Source organism: Saccopteryx leptura, chromosome 2, assembly GCF_036850995.1.
Source record: "Saccopteryx leptura isolate mSacLep1 chromosome 2, mSacLep1_pri_phased_curated, whole genome shotgun sequence".
Lineage (NCBI taxonomy): Eukaryota > Metazoa > Chordata > Mammalia > Chiroptera > Emballonuridae > Saccopteryx > Saccopteryx leptura.
In genome coordinates this window covers 39,061,840-39,088,675 of record NC_089504.1, presented here as the reverse complement: position 1 = coordinate 39,088,675, position 26,836 = coordinate 39,061,840, and the positions used below count along the sequence as shown (strand labels likewise).

The 26,836-nt window shown below is 45.7% G+C and overlaps 2 protein-coding genes across 5 annotated transcripts in view; one reads left to right on the top strand and one right to left on the bottom strand.

Annotated features, from left to right (window-relative positions):
• KIF24 (kinesin family member 24) overlaps positions 1-5,946 on the bottom strand; it is a 105,305-nt gene extending 99,359 nt beyond the window's left edge. The window contains exon 1 of the mRNA XM_066367782.1: positions 5,838-5,946. The gene's annotated coding sequence lies outside the window, so the exon portion shown is untranslated. The remainder of the gene's footprint in view (positions 1-5,837) is intronic.
• Positions 5,947-6,210: 264 nt separating this feature from the next.
• On the top strand, positions 6,211-26,340 carry NUDT2 (nudix hydrolase 2). 4 transcript variants are annotated; one of them, XM_066367816.1, is made up of 5 exons: positions 6,274-6,316; positions 17,596-17,758; positions 19,725-19,818; positions 23,674-23,814; positions 25,755-26,340. In XM_066367816.1, the coding sequence occupies exons 4-5, from the start codon at positions 23,688-23,690 to the stop codon at positions 26,078-26,080; spliced, it is 453 nt and encodes a 150-aa protein (XP_066223913.1). In that variant the 5' UTR covers positions 6,274-6,316; positions 17,596-17,758; positions 19,725-19,818; positions 23,674-23,687; the 3' UTR covers positions 26,081-26,340. The 4 variants fall into 4 exon arrangements, with proteins under 4 accessions (XP_066223912.1, XP_066223913.1, XP_066223915.1 ...); XM_066367818.1 differs by lacking the exon at positions 19,725-19,818 and having other exon boundaries at positions 6,280-6,316; XM_066367817.1 differs by lacking the exon at positions 17,596-17,758 and having other exon boundaries at positions 6,290-6,316.
• The last annotated feature ends 496 nt before the right edge of the window (positions 26,341-26,836 follow it).

The window sequence follows — 26,836 nt, the reverse complement described above, 5'->3', positions numbered from 1 at the left end:
CAACAAAATATCTCATGTATTTAATTGGAAAAATAACTATGGCAATCAGTTTTTATAAATTACTTAGATGGCCCTGGCCAGTTGGCTCAGCGGTAGAGCATCGGCCTGGCGTGCAGAGGTCCTGGGTTCGATTCCCGGCCAGGGCACATAGGAGAAGCGCCCATCTGCTTCTCCACCCCTCCCCCTCTCCTTCCTCTCTCTCTCTTCCCCTCCGGAAGCCGAGGCTCCATCTGGTCGCAACACAGGGACGCCCCGGAGGGGCAGAGCATCACCCCCTGGTGGGCAGAGCGTCGCCCCCTGGTGGGCGTGCCGGTTAGATCCCGGTTGGGCGCATGCGGCAGTCTGTCTCTCCCCATTTCCAGCTTCAGAAAAATACAAAAAAAAAATAATAATAAAAAAATATAAAAAATAAAACAAATAAATTGCTATGGACACAGTTATGGTCACAGTACCAACAAAAATTTTTCACCCAGTCATTTAGAAAAAATTTTTGGCACTCTCCCTCTCAGGAGCATGCCCACACCTTTCCCTTCCTCCTCTTTTTTCCCCCAGAGGCATTACTTTTGCCTTTCTCTCTTAAAATCCAGGGGCACTTCATTTGTTTCTGTAACTTGTTTCCTAAGCCTGTACATTCCACCTGGCTCACTTTTACTCCTTTATAAATAAACTTTCTCTTATTATTTGAAAAAAATAAAAAGAAAGTTTCTGAGAACCTTTTAAGAACTAGACCCTCTTTTAGACTTGAAGATTCAACAGCAAAGAAAACAGATAAGGTAACTGTCCTCAATATGCTAATAATCTAGTTGGAGGAGATAATAATCAAATAAGAAATTCCAGATAGTGCCTGACCAGGCGGTGGCACAGCGGATAGAGCGTCTGACTGGGATGTGGAGGACCCATGTTCGAGACCCCAAGGTCGCCAGCTTGAGCGTGGGCTCATCTGGTTTGAGCAAGGCTCACCAGCTTGAACCTAAGGTCGCTGGCTTGAGCAAGAGGTTACTCAGTCTGCTGTAGCCCCCCGGTCAAGGCACATATGAGAAATCAATCAATGAACAACTAAGGAGCCGCAATAAAGAATTGATGTTTCTCATCTCTCTCCTTTCCTGTTTGTCTGTCCCTATTTGTCCCTCTCTCTGACTCTGTCTCTGCCACAAAATAAAGAAATTCCATATACTAGTAATAAGTGCTATAAAAAATAAAGCAGGGTGAAGGGTCTATTTCACATTGGATGATCAGAAAAGGTCTCAATCAGAGGGGAACATCTGAGGTGACATCTAAATAATAGTTATTCATGTCAAGATCATGAGGAAAAGCATTCCAGGCAAGCACATTAGCCTTAAGGTGTAAATGAGCATCGCATGATCAAACAAACAAGAGAAGGCCAATTTAGCTTTAGCACAGTGAGAGGGAGAATAGTATGATATGAGGACAGAAATGGTAGGGGCAAGATTGTGTAGGGTCTATTAGGCCATGTCAGTGTCTGGATTTCAACTTAAAGTGAAACAGGAAGTCACTGGAAGATTTTAAGTAGGGAAAAGACATGGTCTTTAGAGATCACTCTGCCAGTTCTATGGGGAATGGATTATAGAGGGTGGGCAAAACAGAAGGAGGAAGATCATTAGGAAGCAACTGCAATTAAACAGCCAAAAAAATAATAGTGACTTGGAAAAGATGTTTGCTTCTGTGAGAATTAATTAAAATATAAATGAAGTGCTAAATTCAGTATCTGATACAAAGGCAATGAACAATAAAATGGTGTGGGGTAGGAGAAGATATACATTGGTCTCTGCCCTTGGTTCTTGACCCAGGGCTCTTAAAACTCTTGTAAACTCCTAAGTGATAAAGCTCCAGGAGCATCTTTTGTTCTGAGGTCATTCTAGGTGGGCTCCTGGATGGGGGCTGGTCACTATAAAGACAGAGCCATAATTAAAAACTTGGAATATTCAGCCCTACCTCCCATTCTCCAGAGAGGGGTGGTAATGAAGTTAGTAATTGATCATGCCTATATGAAGAAGCCTCCATAAAACTCCACAAAATACAGCGTGTGGAGAGCTTCTAGACTGATGAATGCATCCATACTGCAATGGTGACACTTTGCAACTCAAGGGTATTGAAACTCTGGTACTCAGGACCCTCCTAGATGATGCTCTATGTATCTCTTCATCTGGCTATTCATCTGCACCCATTTTCCCATCCTGGTAAGTGTAAATTAAAGTGTTTTAGTGAGTTCTGTGCAACACTCTAACAAATTAATTGAACCCAAAGAAGGGATCATGGTTTGTAGCCTATGATTTGTAGCCAAATCTGACAAAAGCTGTGGGTAACCTGGGGGCCCACTTACTACATACTTGCAATTAGCATGTGAAGTGATGTGGGAGCAGTCTTATGAGGCTGAGTCCTTCCTTAACCTGTGGGTTCTGACACAATCTGCAGATAGACTGAGTTAAACTGTAGATACCCAGCTGGTATCACAGAGAATTGTTTGGTGGGGGAAATCCCCCCTGCCCCACATTTGGTGACCAGAAGTGTTAGAAGTGTTCCATGTCAGTATTAAATGAGACACAGTAGGGAGAGAACTGAGCTTTGTCCCTACAACAGAAAAAGACATACAAGTAGAAAACTGAGTTTTTCCAATACAATTGGTACTTATTATTATTAGTTTATGCCTATAGAAAATCTTGTTTAATAAAACACGAACATTAAGAACATCAAAATTTTCCCTGGCTGGTTAGCTCAGTCAGATGGAGTGTCCTCCAGAGACACCAAGATTGTGGGTTCAATCCCCAGTCAGGGCACATCAGGAAGTGACCAACGAGTGCACAACTAAAAGTGGAACAAATAAATGCTTCTCTCCCTTTTACCCCCTTCCTCTCTCTGTTTCTCTAAAATCAATCAATTAAAAAAAAATCAAAATCCTTGAGACAATAATTCAGGAAGTTTACAATGACCACAATACTCAAAGTATAAAAAAACTGAACTATACTATTTATTTAAAAGTTTTTGTTGAGGATCTACTCAGCAAAAATTAAGATCCAGTTTGTTAAGTCAGCACAGGAAACTGAATGAATAGATCAAGTAATCTATAAGGGATCTAAGAGTTCAACCCCTCACTTTACAAACAAAACTGAAGCACAGAGAAAGAAACTGCTAATTCTCTTGAAACCACTACCTAAACTGGAATATGAGAGGATATGCCCTGGCATGTCCGAAAACATACTATGAATAGCTAAAGATTTTGATTAACAACATAAACCAAAAGTTTTTAAAGAAATATTATGTGGGCAGCACATTAATGTATCATGTGAAGAAAAATGTATGTTTATATAAAACCTTTGATAAGTTCTTTGCACAGGTTAATGCTCAATAAACAGCAGCTATTATTTCCACCTGTATGGTCTTTGGAAGGCAGAGTGTGTGATGTCTACCTGACACCAATTGCTTCATTAACTTGATAGTAGAGCCACAGGAATTCTAATCTAACTCACCCGTTTGATTTTTCAGATGGAAAAAGTGAAGTGTAAAAGGGCTAAATGACTTACAAAGCCAGCCACCATGACTGAGTTAGTTAGAGATGGAGCCAAGACCAAACCCTAAATCCCTAGTCTGGTTTCCATTACATGTCACAGATCTGCAGTTTGGTAGTGTTCAAACTTCTATAAGAGCATGGCTGCTGCCCTGGCCGGTTGGCTCAGTGGTAAAGCATTGGCCTGGCGTGCAGGAGTCCTGGGTTCGATTCCCGGCTAGGGCACACAGGAGAAGCGCCCATCTGCTTCTCCACCCCTCCCCCTCTCCTTCCTCTCTGTCTCTCTTCCCCTCCCGCAGCCGAGGCTCCATTGGAGTGAAGTTGGCCCGGGCGCTGAGGATGGCTCCATGGCCTCTGCCTCAGGCGCTAGAATGGCTCTGGTCGCAACAGAGCAATGCCCCAGATGGGCAGAGCATTGCCCCCTGGTGGGCATGCCGGGTGGATCCTGGTTGGGCGCATGCGGGAGTCTGTCTGACTGCCTCCCTGTTTCCAACTTCAGAAAAATACAAAACAAAAACAAAACAACCCCCCCCCAAATGAGGTCTTTTCTGATCTCCCCAGATGTGGCTGGATGTTGCTTCTGTATTCATAATACACTTTTTGCCTATCTCTATCACTGCAGTTACAGTTACATTCTATAACAATTATCTAAGTATGTCTATTTCCTCTACTAGAATATGATCTCCTTGTGGTCAAAGAATGTGTCTTATTAATCTCTTTACCCCCAGTATCTAAAACAATGTCTGGAAATAATAAATGTTCAATAATTATTTAATGAATAAGTAAATACAAAAAAATACAAAAAAAAAAGAACATAGCTGCTATTTTTTTTTTTTTTTGGGTGACAGAGGGAGGGACAGACAAAATGGGTGAGAGATGAGAAGCATCAATTCTTCATTGTGGCTCCTTAGTCTCCCTAGTTGTTCATTGACTGCTTTCTCATATGTGCCTTGGCGGGGGGAGGGGGGGGGGCGACCTGCAGCAGAGCCAGTGATCCCTTGCTCAAGCCAGTGACCATGGGTCATGTCTATGATCCCACGCTCAAGCCAGTGATCTCTGGGTTTTGAACCTGGGTCTTCTGTGTCCCAGTCTAACAGTCTATCCACTGTGCCACTGCCTGGTCAGGCTACCCCTGACTTTTTCAGTCCCTTTATTAAAGTCTTCATTAAGCTATGATTTTAATATAAGAATCAATGATGCAGACTGGGTATATATCATCTTAGGAGTTACAATGAAACAGTCTTGATAATGCAATTCTAGCATGGACACCTGATGAATGACAACCACCAGAGCAGCTGTTATATGCCTGTAGAGACTACATGCAGAAAGCAAATACAAAAGATAAAATGATTTAACGTATTTTCCGAAGTTTAAAATGTGATAATAGCTGTGGGTCACTAAAAAGCTGAGACAAACTCTCTTGGCATAGAGCACCAACAGAATGGTTTATTTTAAGCAAATAATAATAGGGAGGGAGTCTAATAAAAGCACTGGGAGACCAATAGTAAGAGCCACAATTTCAGGAAACTTGTAGCAAGTTTCCCCTTTCACAGAGAGGAAAGGCCAACCCTGAACTTTCAAGTCCTTTTGCATATGAGATTAGGGTGTCCACACCCTGCTCCTATGAAAATAAAAAATAATCTCTGTATGGGAGGAGAAAATGGGACTTGACATAGGGGGGAATCATTTATCTGTGGTGAGTTAAATTAAATTATTTCCTGAAAAGTTTACTACAGGCATACCTCGTTTTATTGCGCTTCGCTTTGTTGTGCTTCAGGGGGCCGAGTTTCTTACAAATTGAAGGCAAGACCGTCCGTGAGCAAAGAGATTACTGCTCGCTTTACTGCAATACTCCTAGTACAGTGGTCTGGAGCCCAACGCGCAATATCTCCGAGGTTTGTCTGCTTGTTTCGGACGTCGTGAACGATGCTTGCCTTGCTTCAAAGACCTCAGAATTATATAGAAGGGAGGAATGGGATTCGCGGAAGTACATGAATAACACGAGGAGAAACCGAAGCGCTCTAAGAAAGGTTCCACTCAGGGCTACGGGTTCAAAGACAGGAGGACTTCGAGACTCAGAAAAGGCTTCATGGAACTGGCGTTCAAGACAATCGCTGGAGAAAAGGGGGAGATATGCGGACGAAGGATAGGAGAGGGGGTGAGCGCTCCGGCCACCGGCAGGGACCAAGTCACAAACCTCCCGCCTCCTCACGCGTTCCGCGGGTGTCCTGCGTACCATGCCTCTCCCGCGGGGCAGGCGCCAAGGCTCCCAACCAGGCCTACCCCGCCCCAGTTCTCACCCGCCCTTTCTCACCTTCCGAGGCTTCCAAATTTCTCCACGGCCAACACTGTCTAAGGACAGAAGACGAGAGTAGAGAACTCTCTGGCTAGAGACTGGGGAGTCTCGTCAACGCACGAGTTTGAGGCGGCGGCCAGGCCGCGTCGCCATGGTAACGCCCCCAAGCGCTGGTTTGAACGCCCGCGCGCTGGCAGTCTCGCATTGTCCCCCAATGGGCATCCAGGGAACTCGTTGACAGTGGCCTCCTTCTCCTCTAAAAGACCAATCAAGGATCCGAGAAAACGGTAGGCGTCCCTCTCAAGTTCCGTTTTTCAACCAATCGTTCCGCTTAAATGAAGATCTCGCGGTGTTGTGAGAGAAAGGCACCTTTAAGGCGGGCCGAGGATCCTTCTACTTCACACTATTGGACGCCCAAAGCGCAATCGCGCTCTTCGGATTGGGCGACGTACTTCCTGTCTCCGTCACGAGCCGCCTCCTGCCTCTCTCTGCCTCTGGTGAGTAGTTTAGAGCCTGCCCTCTGGGTTTAGTTCTCCACGGAGCAACTGAGGTTCAGGCTTTGTAACTGACTAATCGCGCGTCGCTGCAGGGTCAAAGGTGGGCGCGCCCTCCACCGAGCTGTCAGTGAGGCGTGGGCAGGCAAAGCCCCGGCCGCTCGCAGGACCTTAGTTTTCCAGTGTGCACAGAGGGAAGGGAGGGTTCAGTGCCTGTTGAGCTTTGCTTGCCCTTTGCAAGAGGTGATGGGATGGGTCGTCGGGATCGCAGAGTTCCCGGGTTTAGGGCCCAGCGGCCCGAGCGCGGGATACCTTCCCCTCCTTGGGTCTCAGTTGTTAAACTTAAAACTCTGCGTCCTTTCCAAAAGAGACTTTGTATGTTCTAATTGCGTCATTTGTTGAATGGAAGCTATGACAATTATAGCAGAAGTAAAGAAGGTCATACGAGAATCTCCCTATGTAAAGCATCACTTGCTTTTTCTCTGTTCTGGCCTGGTTTGGGCCCTATGTGTGTGTTATTATATTTAAAATATATGAATAAAGTAAACTGAATGCAAACAAGTAGCCAAATGTAGACTGCTAATATAGAGTTAAGGTTAAGAGCAGTGATATTGGGATACAGGCAGACATGATGTTGAGTGACTGACTACCCAGACACATCTCTGAGCCAGTTTCCTTTTCTTATTCTGAAAAATAGCGGTAATGCATCAGAGGGTTGTTGTGAAGATTGTAATAATGAATTGGCACAATGCTTGGCAAATAGTAACTCCTCAAAAAATGGTAGCTGTTAACTTTATAATAGAAATAAATATACTAGCCAACCAGACTTACTGTAACTGAGTACCCAATTTAGTTCAAAACTTGTCAGTTAAAAAAATAATAATCAAGGAAACAATCCATTCTTCAAAAGAGAAATTTCTTTCTAGTACCTATATTAAAAGGAATTTATCTTGTGGCACCTCTCACATAAGGAATATATCTGGTGTGATGAACGGTGTGTTTGTCAGCAGTTTTGCAGAAAATATGAAAAGCCTTTTGTAAAGCCAGCAGGCAAGGCCAGGGCCACTATCACAGCAGCCGCCTGGCCCATGCAGGTTCGCATTGGATTCGGACAGTCGGTAAAGAAACAGCGGAGCCAAAAACTGATGGGCCATAGCCTTTAATCCTACCTTGCACCCGGCGGGCAAGTAAAAACACACACTGGGCTCCAAAACCCAGTCACACTCAGTGCTCACAAAGCCACTGACTTATCCGAGTTTCCTAGAATCAAAGGTTTCTAGCTCACCAGCCTTCTTCTCCTCAGTTCCCCATCTCTTTCCTTATCCCAGATACAAACTCTGTACAAACTGGCATCTCACTCAGCACTCTGCCATCTTGGCTGCTTTTCCTGGCCTTCTCCACGTGGCCTCCTCCCGCTGCTGGCTCTATTCTCTCTGCTCTCTCATGCTAACCTCAGGAACCAAGAGCCAAACTCCCGCTCCGTTCCCATTTTATAGTATAGAAATCCAAACCCTTAATCCAATATACATAATAGGGAAGTCTCTTAATACAAAGTCACTTCTCTGAGGCATGATAGGATTGTACCACCTTACACCAAAAAGGGTAGGAAAGGCTTAATCCCAAAACCAAGCCCCAGGCTACAAGGATTCTGCCTGCCTTTAGCCCACCCCAACACACATTAATATCACCTGGGCAACGGCCTCTTTAACAAAGTGAGCATAACACATTTTATCCGCCCAACACCTTTTTTTTTTTTTTTCTGAAGCTGGAAACGGGGAGGCAGTCAGACTCCCGCATGCGCCCGACCAGGATCCACCTGGCATGCCCACCAGGGGGCGTCGCTCTGTTGCTACCAGAGCCAGCTAGCGCCTGAGGCAGAGGCCATGGAGCCATCCTCAGCGCCCGGGCCAACTTTGCTCCAATGGAGCCTTGGCTGCAGGAGGGGAAGAGAGAGACAGAGAGGAAGGAGAGGGGGAGGGGTGGAGAAGCAGATGGGCGCCTCTCCTGCGTGCCCTGGCCAGGAATCCAACCCGGGACTTCCACACGCCAGGCTGACGCTCTACCACGGAGCCAAACGGCCAGAGCCAAGACATTTCTTTTTAACTATCAATAAAAGCTAAGAGCTTAAAAACAACATAAAGAAGCTTTCTGGTGACCTTTTATGATACAAGGATAGGAGTGACTCATGTATATTCAATACTTATGATATGTCAGACGCTGTGTATTTCCTATGTATATGATATATCAGACATTATTTTAAACTCTACAACAGGGGTCCCCAAACTATGGCCCGCAGGCCACATGCGGCCCCCTGAGGCCATTTATCCAGCCCCCGCTGCACTTCCGGAAGGGGCACCTCTTTCATTGGTGGTCAATGAAAGGAGCACATTGACCATCTCATTAGCCAAAAGCAGGCCCATAGTTCCCATTGAAATACTGGTCAGTTTCTTGATTTAAATTTACTTGTTTTTTATTTTAAATATTGTATTTGTTCCTGTAAAGCCAGTGGCCACGGTCAGGGTTACTATCACAGCAGCCTTCTGGCCCATGCAGGTTCGCATTGGATTCGGACAGTCGGTAAAGAAACAACGGAGCCACAAACTGGTGGGCCATAGTCTTTAATTCTAGCTTGCACCCGGCGGGCAAGTAAAAAACATACACTGGGCTCCAAAACCCAGTCACTTTCAGTGCTCACAAAGCCACTGACTTATCCTAGTTTCCTAGAATCAAAGGTTTCTAGCTCACCAGCCTTATTCTCCTCACTTCCCCATCTCCTTCCTTCTCCAGCGTCAAACTGCACAAACTGGCCTTTCACTCAGCACTCCACCATCTTGGCTGCTTCTCTTGGCCACAACTACGTGGCCTCCTTCTGCTCTTCTCTCTTCTCTAATGATAACCTCAGGAACCAAGAGCGCAAGCTCCCGCTCCGTCCCCATTTTATAGTGTAGAAATCCAAACCCTTAATCCAATATACAAAATAGGGAAGTCTCTAATACAAAGTCACTTTCTGAGGCATGATTGGATTGTACCACCCCACATCAAAAAGGGTAGAAAAGGCTTAATCCCAAAACCAAGCCCCAGGCTACAAGGATTCTGCCTACCTTTAGCCCACCCCAACACACATTAATATCACCTGGGCGACGGCCTCCTCATGTTATCTTTAACAAAGTGAGCATAATACATTTTATCTGCCCAACAGTTCCCGTTTTGTTTTTTTACTTTAAAATAAGATATGTGCAGTGTGCATAGGGATTTGTTCATAGTTTTTTTTTTATAGTCTGGCCCTCCAACGGTCTGAGGGACAGTGAACTGGCCCCCTGTGTAAAAAGTTTGGGGACCCCTGCTCTACAACAACTATGAAAAGTAGATGTTATCTTCATCTTATAAAGGAGGAAAATGAGGTTTAGAGAAGTTAAATATTTTCTTCAGAGTAACACAACTGTTAAATTATGGAGCTAGGTCTTTCTTACTGCAAAGTCAGCCATGCTTTTCTGTGCTTTGCCACACTGTTTCTGACTGATAGAGGATGAAAATGCTTGGTATACCAGATGCACAGGCAGACTTACCCAAATGGAAGGAGGTGGGCTGCATAGATACCAACAATGAGAGCAAAATTTTTCTCTAGTAAAAATTTCCACCTTGGGAAATGAAGAGATGGGATTAGAGGATCACTGAACTCTAGACCCATATGTCAATTTACCTTATGGTTAATCTATAACACTTTAAGTTCAACTTGTCCCAAACAGAAATTATTAGCTTACATTCTCTTCCCAAGTCTTTTACCTAGTCACCCAAACCAAACACCTTTATTTCTCTTTCTTTTTTGGACAATAAAACATCAAATAGTGTTGATTTTCTCTTTGAGACATCAGTCAAATTTATCCCTTCTTTCTCACTGCCTCTTCCTTAATTTAACTCTATATCATTTGTCATCTGGACTGTTGGCAACAGGCTTATAACCTATAGGTCTTGCTTCCAGTCTTTCCTTCTAACTCATTTCCACCTTCCTTGCTTCTAGAATCTCTTTGTAAAATGTCAGTCTGACCATATTAGAGCCCTCATTGCTGTCAAAGGCTCCTCATTGCCAGCAGAATATAAACTAAGCTGTGTAGCAACAGAATGTCATCTTGTGCTTGTTGAGGGTCTTTGCCTGGAGTGCCCCTTGCCTCCATCTTTATTTTTCTGGTCAACCCCTAGCAATCCTCAATCCTTATGGGGTACCTCATTGGCCTAAAGATAATTTACTTCTTTTTCTTTGCTATCTTACCATCTTATACATACCCCTATGGTTTACAAAACACACTGGTAACTTGTCTGTTTAAGTATCTTCTACTTTCACTAGGCTGTGAATCCCTACTCTAGAAATCAGGGGCTTGATATCAGTCCTGTCACACTGCCAGTCACATGGGACACATTCAATGGATGTAAGATGAATAAATGAATCCCTCGGGTTCTAATATTAGAATTTCCCATGCTTGCTTTCCAGAAGTGTACAGCAGATGGCACTAATAGGCCACTTAACAGATCCCCTTTACTAGGAATGATTTTTGTCCCAATGTTATTTGGCTTTGGCCTCAAACTAAAAGCCAATAATCCTGTCATTGCAGGTGAAATCTCCTGTTTCATTCCTCAAACAAATAGCAAAGATAGCAAGATGACTCAGCAACTTGTCTCAGTGAGAAAAGAAATTGGCAGATGTTTAGGGAAATGTGCAGTTGGGTGAACATTTTCTTTGTCTCAATTTAGTCGTGGTAGTTGAGGTCTTTTTCCTTTTCTGTTTTCTTTTTCTTTTTTAGCTGTTGTTCATGGATGTTATTCATGGATGGACATCTCCTTTCTGTCCACTCCTTTGAAAGGAAAGAAGGGAGTTGGAGAGTCAGAGAAAATACCATTATGATGTGGGAAGTAAGGGAAAGTTGAGCAGTCACAGAGTTGCTTGTGTTGTAAAGCAGTGGTCCCCAACCCCTGGGCCGCAGACCGGTACGGTCCGTGGGCCATTTGGTACCGGTCCACAGAGAAAGAATAACTTACATTATTTCTGTTTTATTTATATTTAAGTCTGAACAATGTTTTATTTTTTAAAAATGACCAGATTCCCTCTGTTACATCTAAGACTCACTCTTTTTTTTTTTTTTTTTTTTAGTTCAAGGGTTTTTATTTTTTTTATTTTTTATTTTTATTTATTTATTTATTTATTTGTATTTTTCTGAAGCTGGAAACGGGGAGAGACAGTCAGACAGACTCCCGCATGCGCCCGACCCCGGCATCCACCCGGCACGCCCACCACGGGGCGAAGCTCTGCCCACCAGGGGGTGATGCTCTGCCCCTCTGGGGCGTTGCTCTGCCGAGACCAGAGCCACTCTAGCGCCTGGGGCAGAGGCCAAGGAGCCATCCCCAGCGCCCGGGCCATCTTTGCTCCAATGGAGCCTTGGCTGCGGGAAGGGAAGAGAGAGACAGAGAGGAAGGAGTGGAGGGTGGAGAAGCAAATGGGCGCTTCTCCTGTGTGCCCTGGCCGGGAATCGAACCCGGGTCCCCCGCATGCCAGGCCAATGCTCTACCGCTGAGCCAACCGGCCAGGGCCTAAGACTCACTCTTGATGCTTGTCTCGGTCACGTGATACATTTATCCATCCCACCCTAAAGGCTGGTCCGTGAAAATATTTTCTGACATTAAACTGGTCTGTGGCCCAAAAAAGGTTGGGTACCACTGTTGTAAAGTACCGTTCCACCAGATTTACGTAGAGACACCAAGTCCAAATGAATTTTTAAGGAGTTTTATTAAAAGGAGGAAATTTATTAATACGCCGGCCGCATATGACTAACACGGGGCAAAGCTGACCCAAATTGTGCCATCCAGACTATAGCCCTGAGGCAGGTTATATACCTTTGATCACACAGGTTGGTGGGAAAAGGAGAAGGAGAGATGACACAATTCATTAGAAAGCTTATAACATTCATCTATAGGATTTATTAAAAAAACATTTCTACATGTTAAAACTTATAAGGTAATACAATAGTGAAAAATGTTGTTCTACTATAAAGCCAGTAGCTGCAGCCACCATCACAGCTGCCTGGCCCATGCAGGTTCACATTAGATTCAGACAGATCATAATGAAACAACGGAGTGAAGAACTGGTGGGCCATCATCTTTAATCTTAGCTTGTACCCGGTGGGCAAGTAAAAACACACACTGGGCTCCAAAACCCACTCATTCAGCACTCACAGAGCTACTGACTTATCCAGAGTTTCCTAGAATCAAAGGTATCTACCTCACTAGCCTTATTTATCTCTGTTCCCCATCTCCTTCCTTTTCCCTGCACAAACTCTGCACTAACTGGCTTCTCTTTCAGCATTCCGCCATCGTGGCTGCCTCTCCTTGCCTCCATGTGGCCTTTCTCTGCTCTCCTTTCTCTGCTCTCTCCTCTAATGCTAATCTCAGGAACCAAGAGAGAGCAAGCTCCCTGGTCTGCCCCACTTTATAGTGTAGAAACCAAAACCTTTAATCCAGTATACAAACAAGGGAGTCTCTGATACAAAGTCACTTACCTGAGGCATAATTGGATTCCTCATGAGAGTGCACCACCCCACATCAAAAAGAGTGGGAAAGGCTTAGTCCCAAAACCAAGCCCCAGGCTACAAGGATCCTGCCTGCCCACAGCCCACCCTCAACATACTTTAATATAATCACGCCCATCCCAAGCAAGAAAGGCAACCAATATCATCACCTGGGTATTGGGACAGGCTTCCACATGGGCAGTGCCATCTTTAACAAAGTGAGCATAATATATTTTATCTGCCCAACATCTACATATTAATAGATATTTCTAAATCTTTCAGTGTTCATCTGCCATCCCTTTGTCTAGAGGTATATACATTAATTACACATTTTCAGGAGGGGTAGGGGAGTCTACATGGCGCCAAGGGATAAGCGTCAGTGAGTGGCCTCTTAAAGAAGGAAAGAGAGGACAGGAAAAGGGCTTGCCTTTCTCTCCCCTTCGCCTGCACCAGGCTAGGTGTTTATCCTCTTCCCCACAGGTGTGGGGGAAGGGAGGGAATCTAAGTCTCCCCAGCACAAAATCTCTTTATTTACAGTACAATGCTGTTGTCTATCCTGAGTTGGTGCAAATCACACATAAGTATAAAAATGATATTTACAAAATCTCTCTGTACGCTTAGCCCAAATTATAAAACGCCCTTTAAGCTTCCTAGTAAAAGAGGGTTTTCTACACAGTATGTCTCTGCAAGCCAGAAAACTCCCACATCCCTTTACTTTCACTCCTTACAGAAAGGAGAGGACAAGAAACCTGACTTTTCCTCCTAAAACATCAATATTAATTATTTCAATTCCTTGGTACCTTACCACACTTGTGGGCCAGCATAGTTGGTCCTCCTCACAGTGGAATTGCCTGGGCAAATTTCCTGGACCCAGCACCTTAAGTTAGGTGCTGTGTACTTGTCCAAGGCTAGCATCAAGGATGTTCCTAACACTTGTACTTGGGAACCCCCAGGCTACTGACTGGTTTTGAACATGTGGTTTTGGTTCCTATTTCCCAGGGAAAAGCAGAGGAGGCAGGGGAAGCCTTATCAGAGAGACCGAGTTTAGTGGCCTCAGGCTACACTTTACTGCAACAGGGTTGTCTTTGGGCAACAGGCCCTTTATCTACACCACACTCCAAACTAAAACCTGTTCTGTGGAAAGGATTGCAGCCAAACATCTTAAAAATTCTCCATATGACTAGATCAAAGACTGGGATTTTTGGAACTGGAAGTGATTATAAATCATTTGTGTTTCCTCTTTCAAGGCCATTTGTGTCCCAAGCCCTGCTCCTCAGTGGTAAGGAGATCTGCATAAGGGAAAGAATATAGGCTTGGAGTTAGTGGCAACTTGGATTCAAACCCCACCATTCACAGACCAATTATGCCTTTGGGCAAGTATTTTAATCCTTTTGAATTTCAGTTTCCTCATCATAAAATGAAAATAATAATGCCTATCATGAAGTATTGTCTTGAGCATTAAAAAAGATACATGTAAAGAACCTGGCACAGATGCTTAATTGATAAGATGGTAGCATTAAACCTACCTACTAAAGGGATTTTAGACTATGAAGTTGTGAGAGGATTTGGAGCTCTTTCTGTATCTGAAGGTATATTTGAGGGCTTTAGGGTTGAGCTAGGCTTGCAGTAGAACTCTGATTAATTTTATGAAAATAATGAAACACATCAGTGTAGTCCTTTATCTGTGAATTATTTTTTGGCACCTGAATCCTGAACCTCCTAGGCTGTGAAGAAGTTGTATATATAGAGAAAGCCAAGTGCACTTTTCCTTAGCTTCTGGAACCTTCTGATGACATGGGGCGGGGGTGGGGAGGGTGTTCAGGTTTTTATAACCACCTAAGGCATTTTGCCACTTGTCTGAAGTGTGAATTGCCTGCTGTCAGCCTGGCGTTCTCACCTCCATATCCTGGCTACAGGCATATTTGCATATTGGATGCTGTGTTCTTTAACCTCCGGAGGTTTGAAATCATTTGGATTCCGTGTGTGTGTGTGTGTGTGTGTGTGTGTGTGTGTGTGTGTGTGTGTGTGTAAAAGAGAGAGAGAGAGTGCACACTGCTTTCAAAACTCATGACAGTTTCAGTTCCGTGGGCTCCAGAAAACCTCTAACAATAGCTCCATTGACTTTTATGTAAATTGCACTCTTTAGAAAAACACTGGGCTATTTCCCAAATTCCCAGAACATACCCTGAGCATTTGAGTGAGGGGTGGGAAGAGAGTTCTGTAGAGTCAATGAACATCTGTTGAGGGTTGCTGAGTCCCAAGGAGACAGAACTCATGGTCTGGCTCTTCCTTGCCAGAGGTGCAGACATTTACCATACTAGATATGCATGCTTGTGGTGGCTTTGTTCTGTGTCCACTTAGCTAAGCTGGAAGTAGGTTTTCCAGGATTCCCTTCCTGCATCGTTCCAAATTATGGTTGACCTCAAGAAAATTTTATTCAAGATTTGGAAAGCTGAAAGGGTGTAGCTGTCAGTACACTATAAAAGACAGAGCGGGATACCAGGCACGGTGGCTCTGCATACCTTTTGACACTGATCTGCTGGCTCACATTGTTGATGCACAACAGCACCAGGGCTTGCAGCTCCCCTTCTCCTCTGAATCTCCTCCTTCAGTTAATCTGGGTCCTGGGCCAGGTTTGACAAAAAGCTCCAGCTTCTGCAAGTCACCAGCATCAATGAGCTGGGAGAGCATAAAAGGAAGTCACAGGTTAGAGTTTTCCCTCATAAGTTCCACTTGTCCTCATAGGTCCTGATTTGTTCTCACAGGTGCCAGCTTTTCTTTCCCTTCTCCACCACTAGCATTCCTCCCCAACTGCTGGCTTTGCTGACCTATGGATACTTCAGGCCCAACACCAGATGCAGAGGCGAGTTGCATGAATTTCTCCCCCCAAAATTGCACAAGGTCTAATTCCTATACTAAATCCTTAATTTTCTTTTACTCATAGTGTTTGGCTTCTCTCATCAAACCCTGTAATAGACATTTATTCAAGACAGATGAAAGGCCCAGATGATGGGGTGATTAAAAGCCAGAAGACTTCACAAAAGTGACATCTGAGCTGCTTCTGAAAGGATGACCAGGACATTACATGTATGGGGAAAGAGGGAGAAATTCTAGAGAACAGATAGATGGCTTAAGCCAAGCAATTGAAAGGACAAATAGGAGTTCTGCCTTTCTAGAACTGTCCTCTCCACGGGTCGAGAGCATCAGTAGAAAGAGAACATCTGATCCTAGCTCTATTTTTTTTTTTTTTTTTTTGTATTTTTCTGAAGCTGGAAACGGGGAGAGACAGTCAGACAGACTCCCACATGCGCCCGACCGGGATCCACCCGGCACGCCCACCAGGGGCGAGGCTCTGCCCACCAGGGGGCGATGCTCTGCCCCTCCGGGGTGTCGCTCTGCCACGACCAGAGCCACTCTAGCGCCTGGGGCAGAGGCCAAGGAGCCATACCCAGCGCCCGGGCCATCTTTGCTCCAATGGAGCCTTGGCTGCCGGAGGGGAAGAGAGAGACAGAGAGGAAGGAGGGGGCGGGGGTGGAGAAGCAAATGGGCGCTTCTCCTATGTGCCCTGGCTGGGAATCGAACCTGGGTCCCCCGCACGCCAGGCCGACGCTCTACCGCTGAGCCAACCGGCCAGGGCTATTTTATTTTGTTTTGTTTTTTAATTATTATTCATTGATTTGAGAGAGGGGGGGGGTTTGTTGTTCCACTGTTTAGGCATTTATTGTTTGATTCTTTTTTTTTTTTTTTTTTTTTAAATTTTTCTGAAGTGAGAAGTGGGGAGGCAGAGACAGACTCCCGCATGGGCCCAACATGCCCACTAGGGGGCGATGCTTTGGCCATCTGGGGTGTTGCTCGTTGCAACTGGAGCCACCAGAGTCATTCTAACGCCTGAGGCAGAGGCCATGGAGCCATCCTCAGTGCCCGGGCCAACTTTGCTACAATGGAGCCTTGGCTGAGGGAAGGGAAGAGAGAGCTAGAGAGAAAGGAGAAGGGGAAGGGTGGAGAAGCGGATGGGTGCTTCTCCTGTGTGCCCTGGCCGGGAATCAAACCTGGGACTTCCACACACTGGGCCGAGGCTCTACCACTGAGCCAACCGGCCAGGGCTTATTGGTTGATTCTTGTATGTATCCTGATTGGGCATCAAACCTGCAACCTTGGTGTATAGGGATGATGCTCTAGCCGACTGAGCTACCTGGCCAGGTCTGATTCTAGCTCTTTATCCTATTGAGATTAACCATTGGTTGGTCTGGTTCTTAGATGTTGTCACCAGCACATTGATATCTACTAAGATACATTTTTGCTAGGGCATGCCTTCAACATGTCCCTAAACCCCCTCCCCATAGGAACATATTGGCCTACTCCCCTCTCCCCATTGGTTCCACATGGCCACCCCAGGCCTATTTTTTCTTGCCCCTCCCCCATCTTTGTTTCCCCATGCTGTGTTGGTGATGGCAATGGTATGGAGGAATGCTCTGGGGCTTCCTGTCCTAGACAGGGCACTGTGTCCTGTAGCCTTGAATCCCAAAGCTTATCTAGAGATTCTAACATTTATTCCATGGGACTCCACCTGAAGCAGGGGTAAGGTGCCCTACACTTACAACTTTCCAATACTTTCTGAACATCTTTTTTTTTTTTAATATTTTCTATTGATTCCTGTTTTTATCTCCTAATTAATGTTGCTTTTATTTTTATTCATTTTATTGGGTTTTTTTATTTTATTCATTTTAGAGAGAAGAGAGAGAGGGAGAGAGAGACAGAGAGAGGAGAGAGAGACAGGGGGAAGAGCTGGAAGCATCAACTCCCATATGTGCCTTGACCAGGCAAGCCCAGGATTTCAAACCGGCGACCTCAGCATTTCCAGGTCGACGCTTTACCCACTGCGCCACCACAGGTCAGGCCTCTTCTTTTTTTTTTTTTTTTAATTAAGTGAGAGGCAGGGAGGCAGAGAGGCAGACTCCCACATGTGCCCTGACCAGGATCCACCTAGCAAGCCCCCTACAGAGCAATGCTCTGGCCATCTGGGGCTATTTCTCTGTTGCTTGGCAACCAAACTATTTTAGCACCGAAGGCAAAAAGCTATGGAGCCATCCTCAGTGCCCACAGCCAACTTGCTCCAACCATTTAAGCCATGGTTGTGGGAGAGAAAGAGAGAGAGAGATAGAAAAAGAGAGAAGGGGGAGGTGGAGAGGTGGAGAAGCAGATGGGCGCTTCTCCTATGTGCCCTGACTGGGAATAGAACTCAGGACATCCACATGCTGGGCTGACGCTCTACTGATGGGCCAACTAGCCAGGGCTTCTAAGCATCTCAGTGGGGCATAGGGGGGTTAGAAGGAATGGAATCAGATACCTATTCCTGCCTATACTTGGAACCAGTAATTTGAAACCTTTGTTTCTGGTTTCCAGGATGGCAAAAGTTCTCAGCATAAATAAGGAGACCAGGGAAACAGAATACAATGTTTAATGGAACTTGCTACCAGTTTAAATATGAAATTTTAAACTCATATCGAATTGCATTATGTGTAGTATTCTAAACCATACTTTTTTTTCTTAGTACGTCTGAAAATCTTTTTATAAGCAGCACATTTTGACCTACCTCATTTGTGTGTGTGTGTGTGTGTGTGTGTGTGTGTGTGTGTGTGTATATGTGAGAGAGACAGAGAGAGAGAGAGAAAGAGAGACAGACAAATAGGGACAGACAAACAGGAAAGGAGAGGGATGAGAAGTATCAATCTTTGTTGCGGCATCTCAGTTATTCATTGATTGCTTTCTCATATGTGCATGGGGGTGGGGGCTACAGCAGAGCAAATGACCCCTTGCTCAAGCCAGCGACCTTGGGTTTCAAGCCAGTGACCTTTGGGTTCAAGCCAGCAACCATGGGGTCATGTCTATGATCCCACGCTCAAGCTAGTGATCCCATGCTCAAGCCAGATGAACCCGCACTCAAGCTGGCGACCTCAGGGTTTCAAACCTGGGTCCTCTGCATCCCAGTCTGATGCTCTTTCCACTGCCCCACCACCCGGTCAGGTTTTACCTCATTTTTTAATGGCTTCCTAATTATTCTCATATTTATGGATATTTGTTTTTCCTTTTTTTTCTTTTTGATATTACAAAGTTGTAATGAACATCCTCGTATGTGCATCTTAAACATACATTTTTGTATGTCAGAGTGCCTAGAAATGGAATTGCTGGGTCTAAGGGAATATGCTGTGTTTTTTTTTGTGTGTGTGTGTGTTTTTACAGAGAGAGAGTCAGAGAGAGGGATAGATAGGGACAGACAGACAGGAACGGAGAGGGATGAGAAGCATCAATCATCAGGGTTTTTTTTTGTTGTGACACCTTAGTTGTTCATTGATTGCTTTCTCATATGTGCCTTGACCGTGAGCCTTCAGCAGACTGAGTAACCCCTTGCTCGAGCCAGCGACCTTGGATCCAAGCTGGTGAGCCTTGCTCAAACCAGATGAGCCCGCGCTCAACCTGGTGACCTCGGGGTCTTGAACCTGGGTCCTCTACATCCCAGTCCGATGCTCTATCCACTGCACCACTGCCTGGTCAGGCTGGAATATACTGTTTTGACATTCATAACCAAATTGCCTTTCTATGGGGGTATGCTAATTTACTCTCTTACCAACAGTATATGATAGCATAACCATTTCAGAAACCCCTTTTGAGATTATTTCCAATCCTTAAAAACTCTCATTATAGGTTTAGAAAGGTTTGGAAAAGTCGTTGTGTTGGGTGCGTTTGTTTTTTTGGTAAGGAATTGCTATTCCCTGGAGTAATATTACCATCTGTTGACAGTCCTAAGAATTGCCTTGAACCTGGTTTCAGTTTGGGTTGAATTTTTATACCTTTGATAGATGCAAGCTCATCTTGATTGAGCACCAACAAGGGACCCATAGAGACCGTCAGCTCCTATCGTAGCCGCCCTCTCTGCAGTTAGCTCTGCTGTCTGTGAGTACCAGTTTTTTCTTTGGCCCTGGAATCTTGCGGATGAAGTCCTGCTGACTCCGATCTCTTTTTGCATGACCACTCTCCCAGGCCTTCACTGCATTTGAGACACCTAGCTTTCTTTCAGTTCCGCCATCCCACTTCAGGACCTTTGCCCATGCTGTCCTTCCACCTGGAGCATGCCTCCCTCTGCGTCTTCCTTTTGCCAACTTAACCTTTTACTTATCACTTACCATATTTCTCCATGTATAAGACACACCTTTTTTTCAAAAAATTTGGGGTCTAAAAACTGGGTGCATCATATACAGTGGTTGTAGAAGTGTGGCATTTCAAATGCCATAGATGGAACTGAGGATGAGGCAATATATGAAGACAGTGATTTGTGATGAGAACAAGCTAATGGATGGGAGTTGACAGTGATGAGGAGTTGTATAAATTTTATGATGAATAAAACTTTATGTTGCGGTAGAGCGTCGGCCTAGCGTGCGGAGGACCCGGGTTTGATTCCCAGCCAGGGCACACAGGAGAAGCGCCCATTTGCTTCTCCATCCCTCCGCCGCGCTTTCCTCTCTGTCTCTCTCTTCCCCTCCCGCAGCCAAGGCTCCATTGGAGCAAAGATGGCCCGGGCGCTGGGGATGGCTCTGTGGCCTCTGCCCCAGGTGCTAGAGTGGCTCTGGTCGCGACATGGCGACGCCCAGGATGGGCAGAGCATCGCCCCCTGGTGGGCAGAGCGTCGCCCCTGGTGGGCGTGCCGGGTGGATCCCGGTCGGGTGCATGCGGGAGTCTGTCTGACTATCTCTCCCTGTTTCCAGCTTCAGAAAAATGAAAAAAAAAAAACTTTATGTAATACATTTTTTTTCAAATTTTGGGCCCCAAAATTAAGGTGTGTCATATATATGGGAGTGTTTTATACATGGGGAAATATGGTACTTCTCTGCTCAAGCATCCCTTCTTCCAAGAATCCTTCCTTGATCCCTTAAACAAGGTCAAATTGCCCATCATACATTTTTTCTTTGTGGGCACATACCTTATTGGCAGTTACTTTTTAATTATTTGATTAGAGTCTGCCTCTTTCACTAGAATATAAGGTGCATGAGGGAAAAGCCCTAGAATAGTACTTAGTACATAGTAGGTGCTCAATAAATATTTATTGAATGAAGAAATGACACAAATTTTTCTTTTTAAAAAAATTAAGCCCTGGCCGGTTGGCTCAGTGGTAGAGCGTTGGCCTGGCGTGCAGGAGTCCCGGATTCAATTTCCGGCCAGGGCATACAGGAGAAGCACCCATCTGCTTCTCCACCCCTCCCCCTCTCTTTCCTCTCTGTCTCTCTCTTCCCCTCCCGCAGCCACGGCCCCATTGGAGCAAAGTTGGCCGGGGCGCTGAGGATGGCTCCATGGCCTCTGCCTCAGGCACTAGAATGGCCCTGGTTGCAACAGAGCAACGCCCCAGATGGGCAGAGCATCGCCCCCTGGTGGGCATGCCGGGTGGATCCCAGTCGGGCGCATACGGGAGTCTGTTTGACTGCCTCCCCGTTTCCAACTTCAAAAAAATAAAAAAAATTAAAATTAAAAAAAATTTTCCATTGATGAGAGAAAAGAAAAGGAAAAGGGGGGGGGGGAAGAGAAGCATCCACTTGCTGTTTCACTTAATTGTTCCATTTAGTTATGCATTCATTTCTTCTCAAACATACCCTGACCAGGGGTTGAACCCATGACATCTGGCCTTCTAGATCGATGCTTTATCCACTGAGCCACCTGACCAGGGCCAACACAGATATTTCTTTAGCAGGGCCATACACAGATATTTCTTTAACAGGGCCATACACAGATATTTCTTTAACAGGGCCATACACAGATATTTCTTTAACAGGGCCATACACAGATATTTCTTTAGCAGGGTTATACATAAAACATCTTCCATACTTTTGTTACCTTGATTACATGTCCCCTTCAAATGATGAATTTTTTTCATTCCTGCCGAAATTTTTACTCTTCTCCCAACCTATCTTTTGTTGTTGTATTTGACATAGTTTTCTGAAATGGAAAAAAGACTGTGAAATGGGAAAGACTAAAAATGTTTAGTCTTTATTGTATTGCTGATTATAAAATTAGTAAACATTCCCTATAAATTTCCAAACAATACAGAAATGCATGGAATAGAAAAGGAAAGTCTGCCCATAATCTCATCCTCCAGAAAACACTATTAATGATGTATATCTTTCCAGACATTTCTCTATGTGTATTGAAATTTACTTATAGATCAGGCACTGTTCTCAAACACTTTACAAAAATTAAGTCATGTAATCCTCACAGCAACCCTTTGAGATAGAACTGTTATTATCCTGTCTTACAGATGAGGAAACTGAGGTTAGGAGGTAATCACATAATGGATAAGTTGCAGAGACAGAACTTGAACCCAGGCTCCTGAGTCACTCTTGACCACTATGCTAGTTTGCCTCTGATGGGTGGGAAACAGACTGTTTACTATGTGTGTCCCTTTGAACTTTGAATTTTGAACCATGTGAATATGTAACATTCTGAAACACGGGTAAAAGACTAAAAAGAAAATAACAAAAAAGTATACAGTAAGCTGCCTTTCTTTTTTTTTTTGTATTTTTCTGAAGTTGGAAATGGGGAGGCAGTCAGACTCCCTCATGCGCCCGACCGGGATCCACCCAGCATGCCCACCAGGGGGTGATGCTCTACCCATCTGGGGCGTTGCTCTGTTGCATCCAGAGTCATTCTTTTTTTTTTTTTTTTTTCTTTTTTTTTTTTTTTTCTGAAGCTGGAAACAGGGAGAGACAGTCAGACAGACTCCTGCATGCGCCCGACCGGGATCCACCTGGCACGCCCACCATGGGGCGACGCTCTGCCCACCAGGGGGCGATGCTCTGCCCATCCTGGGCGTCGCCATGTTGCGACCAGAGCCACTCTAGCGCCTGAGGCAGAGGCCACAGAGCCACCCCCAGCACCCGGGCCATCTTTGCTTCAATGGAGCCTTGGCTGCGGGAGGGGAAGAAAGAGACAGAGAGGAAAGCGCGGCGGAGGGGTGGAGAAGCAAATAGGCGTTTCTCCTGTGTGCCCTGGCCGGGAATCAAACCCGGGTCCTCCGCACGCTAGGCCGACGCTCTACCGCTGAGCCAACCGGCCAGGGCCTCCAGAGCCATTCTAATGCCTGAGGCAGAGGCCATAGAGCCATCCCCAGCGCCCAGGCCAACTTTGCTCCAATGGAGCCGTGGCTGCGGGAGGGGAAGAGAGAGACAGAGAGGAAGGAGAGGGGAGGAGTGGAGAAGCAGATGGGTGCTTCTCTTGTGTGCCCTGGCTGGGAATCGAACCCGGGACTCCTGCACGCCAGGCCGACGCTCTACCACTGAGCCAACCAGCCAGGGCCTAAGCTGCCTTTCTTAAGTGACCCCCTCTGAGCCATCAGATACCACATTGTTGGGATCTCTGCTCCAGAGGCTAAGGCTGGAGGCTGAGGAAAATAGGATTGTGGATTTGATAATACAATACTGCATCTCTCCCCTTCCCAGCACCTCTCCAGTTTTAATGGTTTTGCTTCTGAGAATCTCTAGTCTCTTAACACATACACCAGCTATGTGTTTTAGCAAGGAGACCTGGAGGAATTGGGATAGAGCCACACTGACAGGATGGGCCGGAGTCCTGCAGTTACACACAAAGGCCCAGCTCTGATTCCTGGTTTCCTCCTATTAGCCCCTGGCATGCTGCCTTTTCCTTTAGGTGATAAGGTCACTGTTGGCTAGTCTGTGCTACTCTTCAGCACCAGAGTGCCACACCCTCAGAATGAATCTTCTTGCTTTGTGTAACTTCCCAATGTCCCCCATCTTCTTTATTAAGTCCTCAAACAGATCATGGCCCTGAGAGCATGTGGCTTGATCATCTTCCGAAGACGCCTCATTCCCAAGGTAGACAACACTGCAATTGAATTTCTATTGCTGCAGGCATCAGATGGCATTCATCACTGGACTCCACCTAAAGGTACAAGGAGCCAGAGGGGCTGGCTCTTGGGGAAATGCCAAGTGTTACTCAGAAATCCACCCTGCCAGGCCCCCCAACAAGTCTTGTTTCCCAGTGACTGTGCAGCATGAGGAGGTGAGGTAGATAGAAGCCCCTGATCCTTTCTGCACACCAGGTCTCTATTTTATGTAGGGCAGAGCAGAGCTAGAAATAGAACTCTGTGACTGAATCCCAGGACAGAGCAGCCCTTGGTTTTTTGTATGTATCATTCACCAGAGCTCCAGTCTCTGTGATGAATGGCTGGAGAGGAGGAACGGCACTAGGCTGGGCATTGGGGTCGTTGGGGTGAAGTCATTACTGGGTACAGGTCAGGAGCTCAGAGTGAACAGCCCCCAGACAGAAGGGAGCAGGATGAGGGAGTGGGGTAAGGGTGGTGAAGGTTAATAAGGACCCAGGGGTGGAGGAAAACAAGAAAATGGGAACAGGAAATAAAATTTGCACATTTGAATTTCACTAGGGAGAAACAAAGTGAAAAGAAGGGACAGGAGTATCACAAATACTATGAATAGGAAATAGTCACACTTGTCTCCTGATACCTAAGCCACACTGAAAGATTTCAAAGGACCTCTCCGTATTTTTTCCTACTTGGGCCTGGGGGAAAAGTTACCCTGTTAACATTGATGGGCAGAATGCTGAATAGCTGATGCTGGGAAGGTGGCTTAGAGACCCACACACTTCTAAGGGAAAGTAAAGTACCCTGGAGCAGAGTCAGTTCTGTCACCACCAGCTTCCTTCTCCTTTCCTCAATTCATTACCCACCTGTTTTTTTGTGTACATGTATCTATGAGGTGCCCTACAGAGAAAATTCTCCAGAAGCTATAAGCTAGAATGGTTTTTCAGGTCCAAACTGCTGGTTGCTTTCTATTGGAGCTGTGCAGCCGCAGCTGACCCAGGGCAGTGCTATGAGAACCCCTAGAGAGGAGGAAGGCTAGGATATAGCCCTGTCTCCAAATCAAGAAGGGAACAGCTAAGAATTCCTGCTCCCCATGAGCTTCTGAACCAGGAGGCCCCCAGCAACTTGCTGGAGCCATGTGCTGATGGAGGCTGCCAGACCCCTCCCAGTCCTTCTTGGCTCCTCTGGGCAAACTGAGAATTTTTAGGGAGGGCCTAGAGGAAGAGCTGAGATCTTCTCCCAGTCTGCAGAGCTTCAAGTTCTCCTACAACAGTTTCTTGGCAGCTGTCTGCTTGGGTTTGGGTCTTGCCAACAAATTTTCTTAGAACTGTTTCTCAGCTTGTCCTTAGTCTAAGTTCCCATCAGGACTTTCCCTATGAAACTGGAATCTGGTCTTGCTCAGTTAGAAAGATGAAAACAATTTGGAAAAGCCTTGATAGCTACTTGGAAACAGCTGCTGGTCCCGCAGTGCATGGTTTTGAGTCTGTCTGTTGGCCGTGGGACATTAGAGACCAACTGCAGACAATGTTGACTCCTCACTGTGGATCGTAGGCAAAGTGCTCCCTCTTTAGTTAGCTCCCATCTGCCAAAAAGGGACTGCCCCTCCTTGGGAAAATTACTTTAAAGTCTCCAAGGGAAAGGTCTTTCTGAGAATATGGATGGGGAGAGCTCCAAAGAATAAGAAAGCTGAGGTCTAAAGGAGGCCATCTCTCTCACCATCAAAGGAGCAGTATTCTAGACCAGACTTGCCAAACACATGGTCTGTTTCACTCCGCAGAGAAGATGGGGGAGGGAGGAAGGGTTTCCCAGACACCACAGAGCCAGACACTACTTTCCCTGTACCCCATTCCTAGGCATGTTAAGATATTACCAGACTCTAGGCTTCCTTTAGTCTAGCAACAGCTAGAAAAGTCCACCAAAGAGCCCATCTTTAAATCATCTAACCTGGAAAATCCAGCCTTTTTGAAGATTATCTTCCCTTTCTATTTCCTCTTTTTCTCCTAACCAGGCCATGTGGAACCAGGAGAAAATGAATTGGAAACAGCCCTGCGGGAGACGCAGGAGGAAGCAGGCCTAACAGCAAGCCAGCTGACCATTATTGAGGGGTTCAGAAGGGAGCTCAATTATGTGGCCAGGGAGAAGCCTAAAACAGTCATCTACTGGCTGGCAGAGGTGAAGAACTACGACGTGGAGATACGCCTCTCCCATGAGCACCAAGCTTACCGCTGGCTGGGGCTGGATGAGGCCTGCCAGTTGGCTCAATTCAAGGAAATGAAGGCAGCACTCCAAGAAGGACACCAGTTTCTCTGCTCCACAGTGGCCAGAGCTGACTGAAACAGAGTCATTCGCCTCATTTGGCATCCTTGAGGGCCTTCTGAGATGAACCCACCTTGGGCTCAGGGGAAGGTTGTCCTGGTCTTTGGCTCATCATAGCAAAGAGCAGATAGGTTAGTAAAATTAGCTGAGTACTCTCAGAGGAGAGCAAGCAAAAATCTTAGCTGGGTGGAAAGGAAGGCAAAGGAGGAGTTAAAAAAAAAAGAAATAAAGGATATCCTTATACTTAATAAACCTCAAGCAGCTTATCTGTCCTTTAACCAGTTGTATTTATTTGTTGGGCTCTTGCCCTTGGTGGAAGAACACTAAAGTGAGTCGGAGCTCTGCCTTAGCCAGAGGGAATCCTGTGTCCATGCACTGTACCCCAGAGAAGCTAAGGTAGGGAGTCGGAGTATGAGAAACCCAGTGCTGCCAAGGGGGCTCCCCTGCCTCTAGAACTCCAAGCACTCTCACCCCACCCCCACTGAGACTTTGCTACTGTAGTCGGACAGGATATGCAAGTGAGTGAACTAGAGCAAAGGACTGGGGTCTGTTCTACTCACTAATGTATCTCTCCCAGCACCAGGCACATATGTTATAGGTACTCAGTAGATTTTTTTCTAAAATAATTAGAGCCCCAAGGAACTTTGGGACATAGCCCAGATCACAGTTGCAAGAAAAGGAACCCTGGGCCATCAGGTCAGTGACATCTATACTCCAACCTCTTGGCCCAGTTCGGCCTTCCAGAGTTAGCATAGGCCTTGTCAGCATGACCAA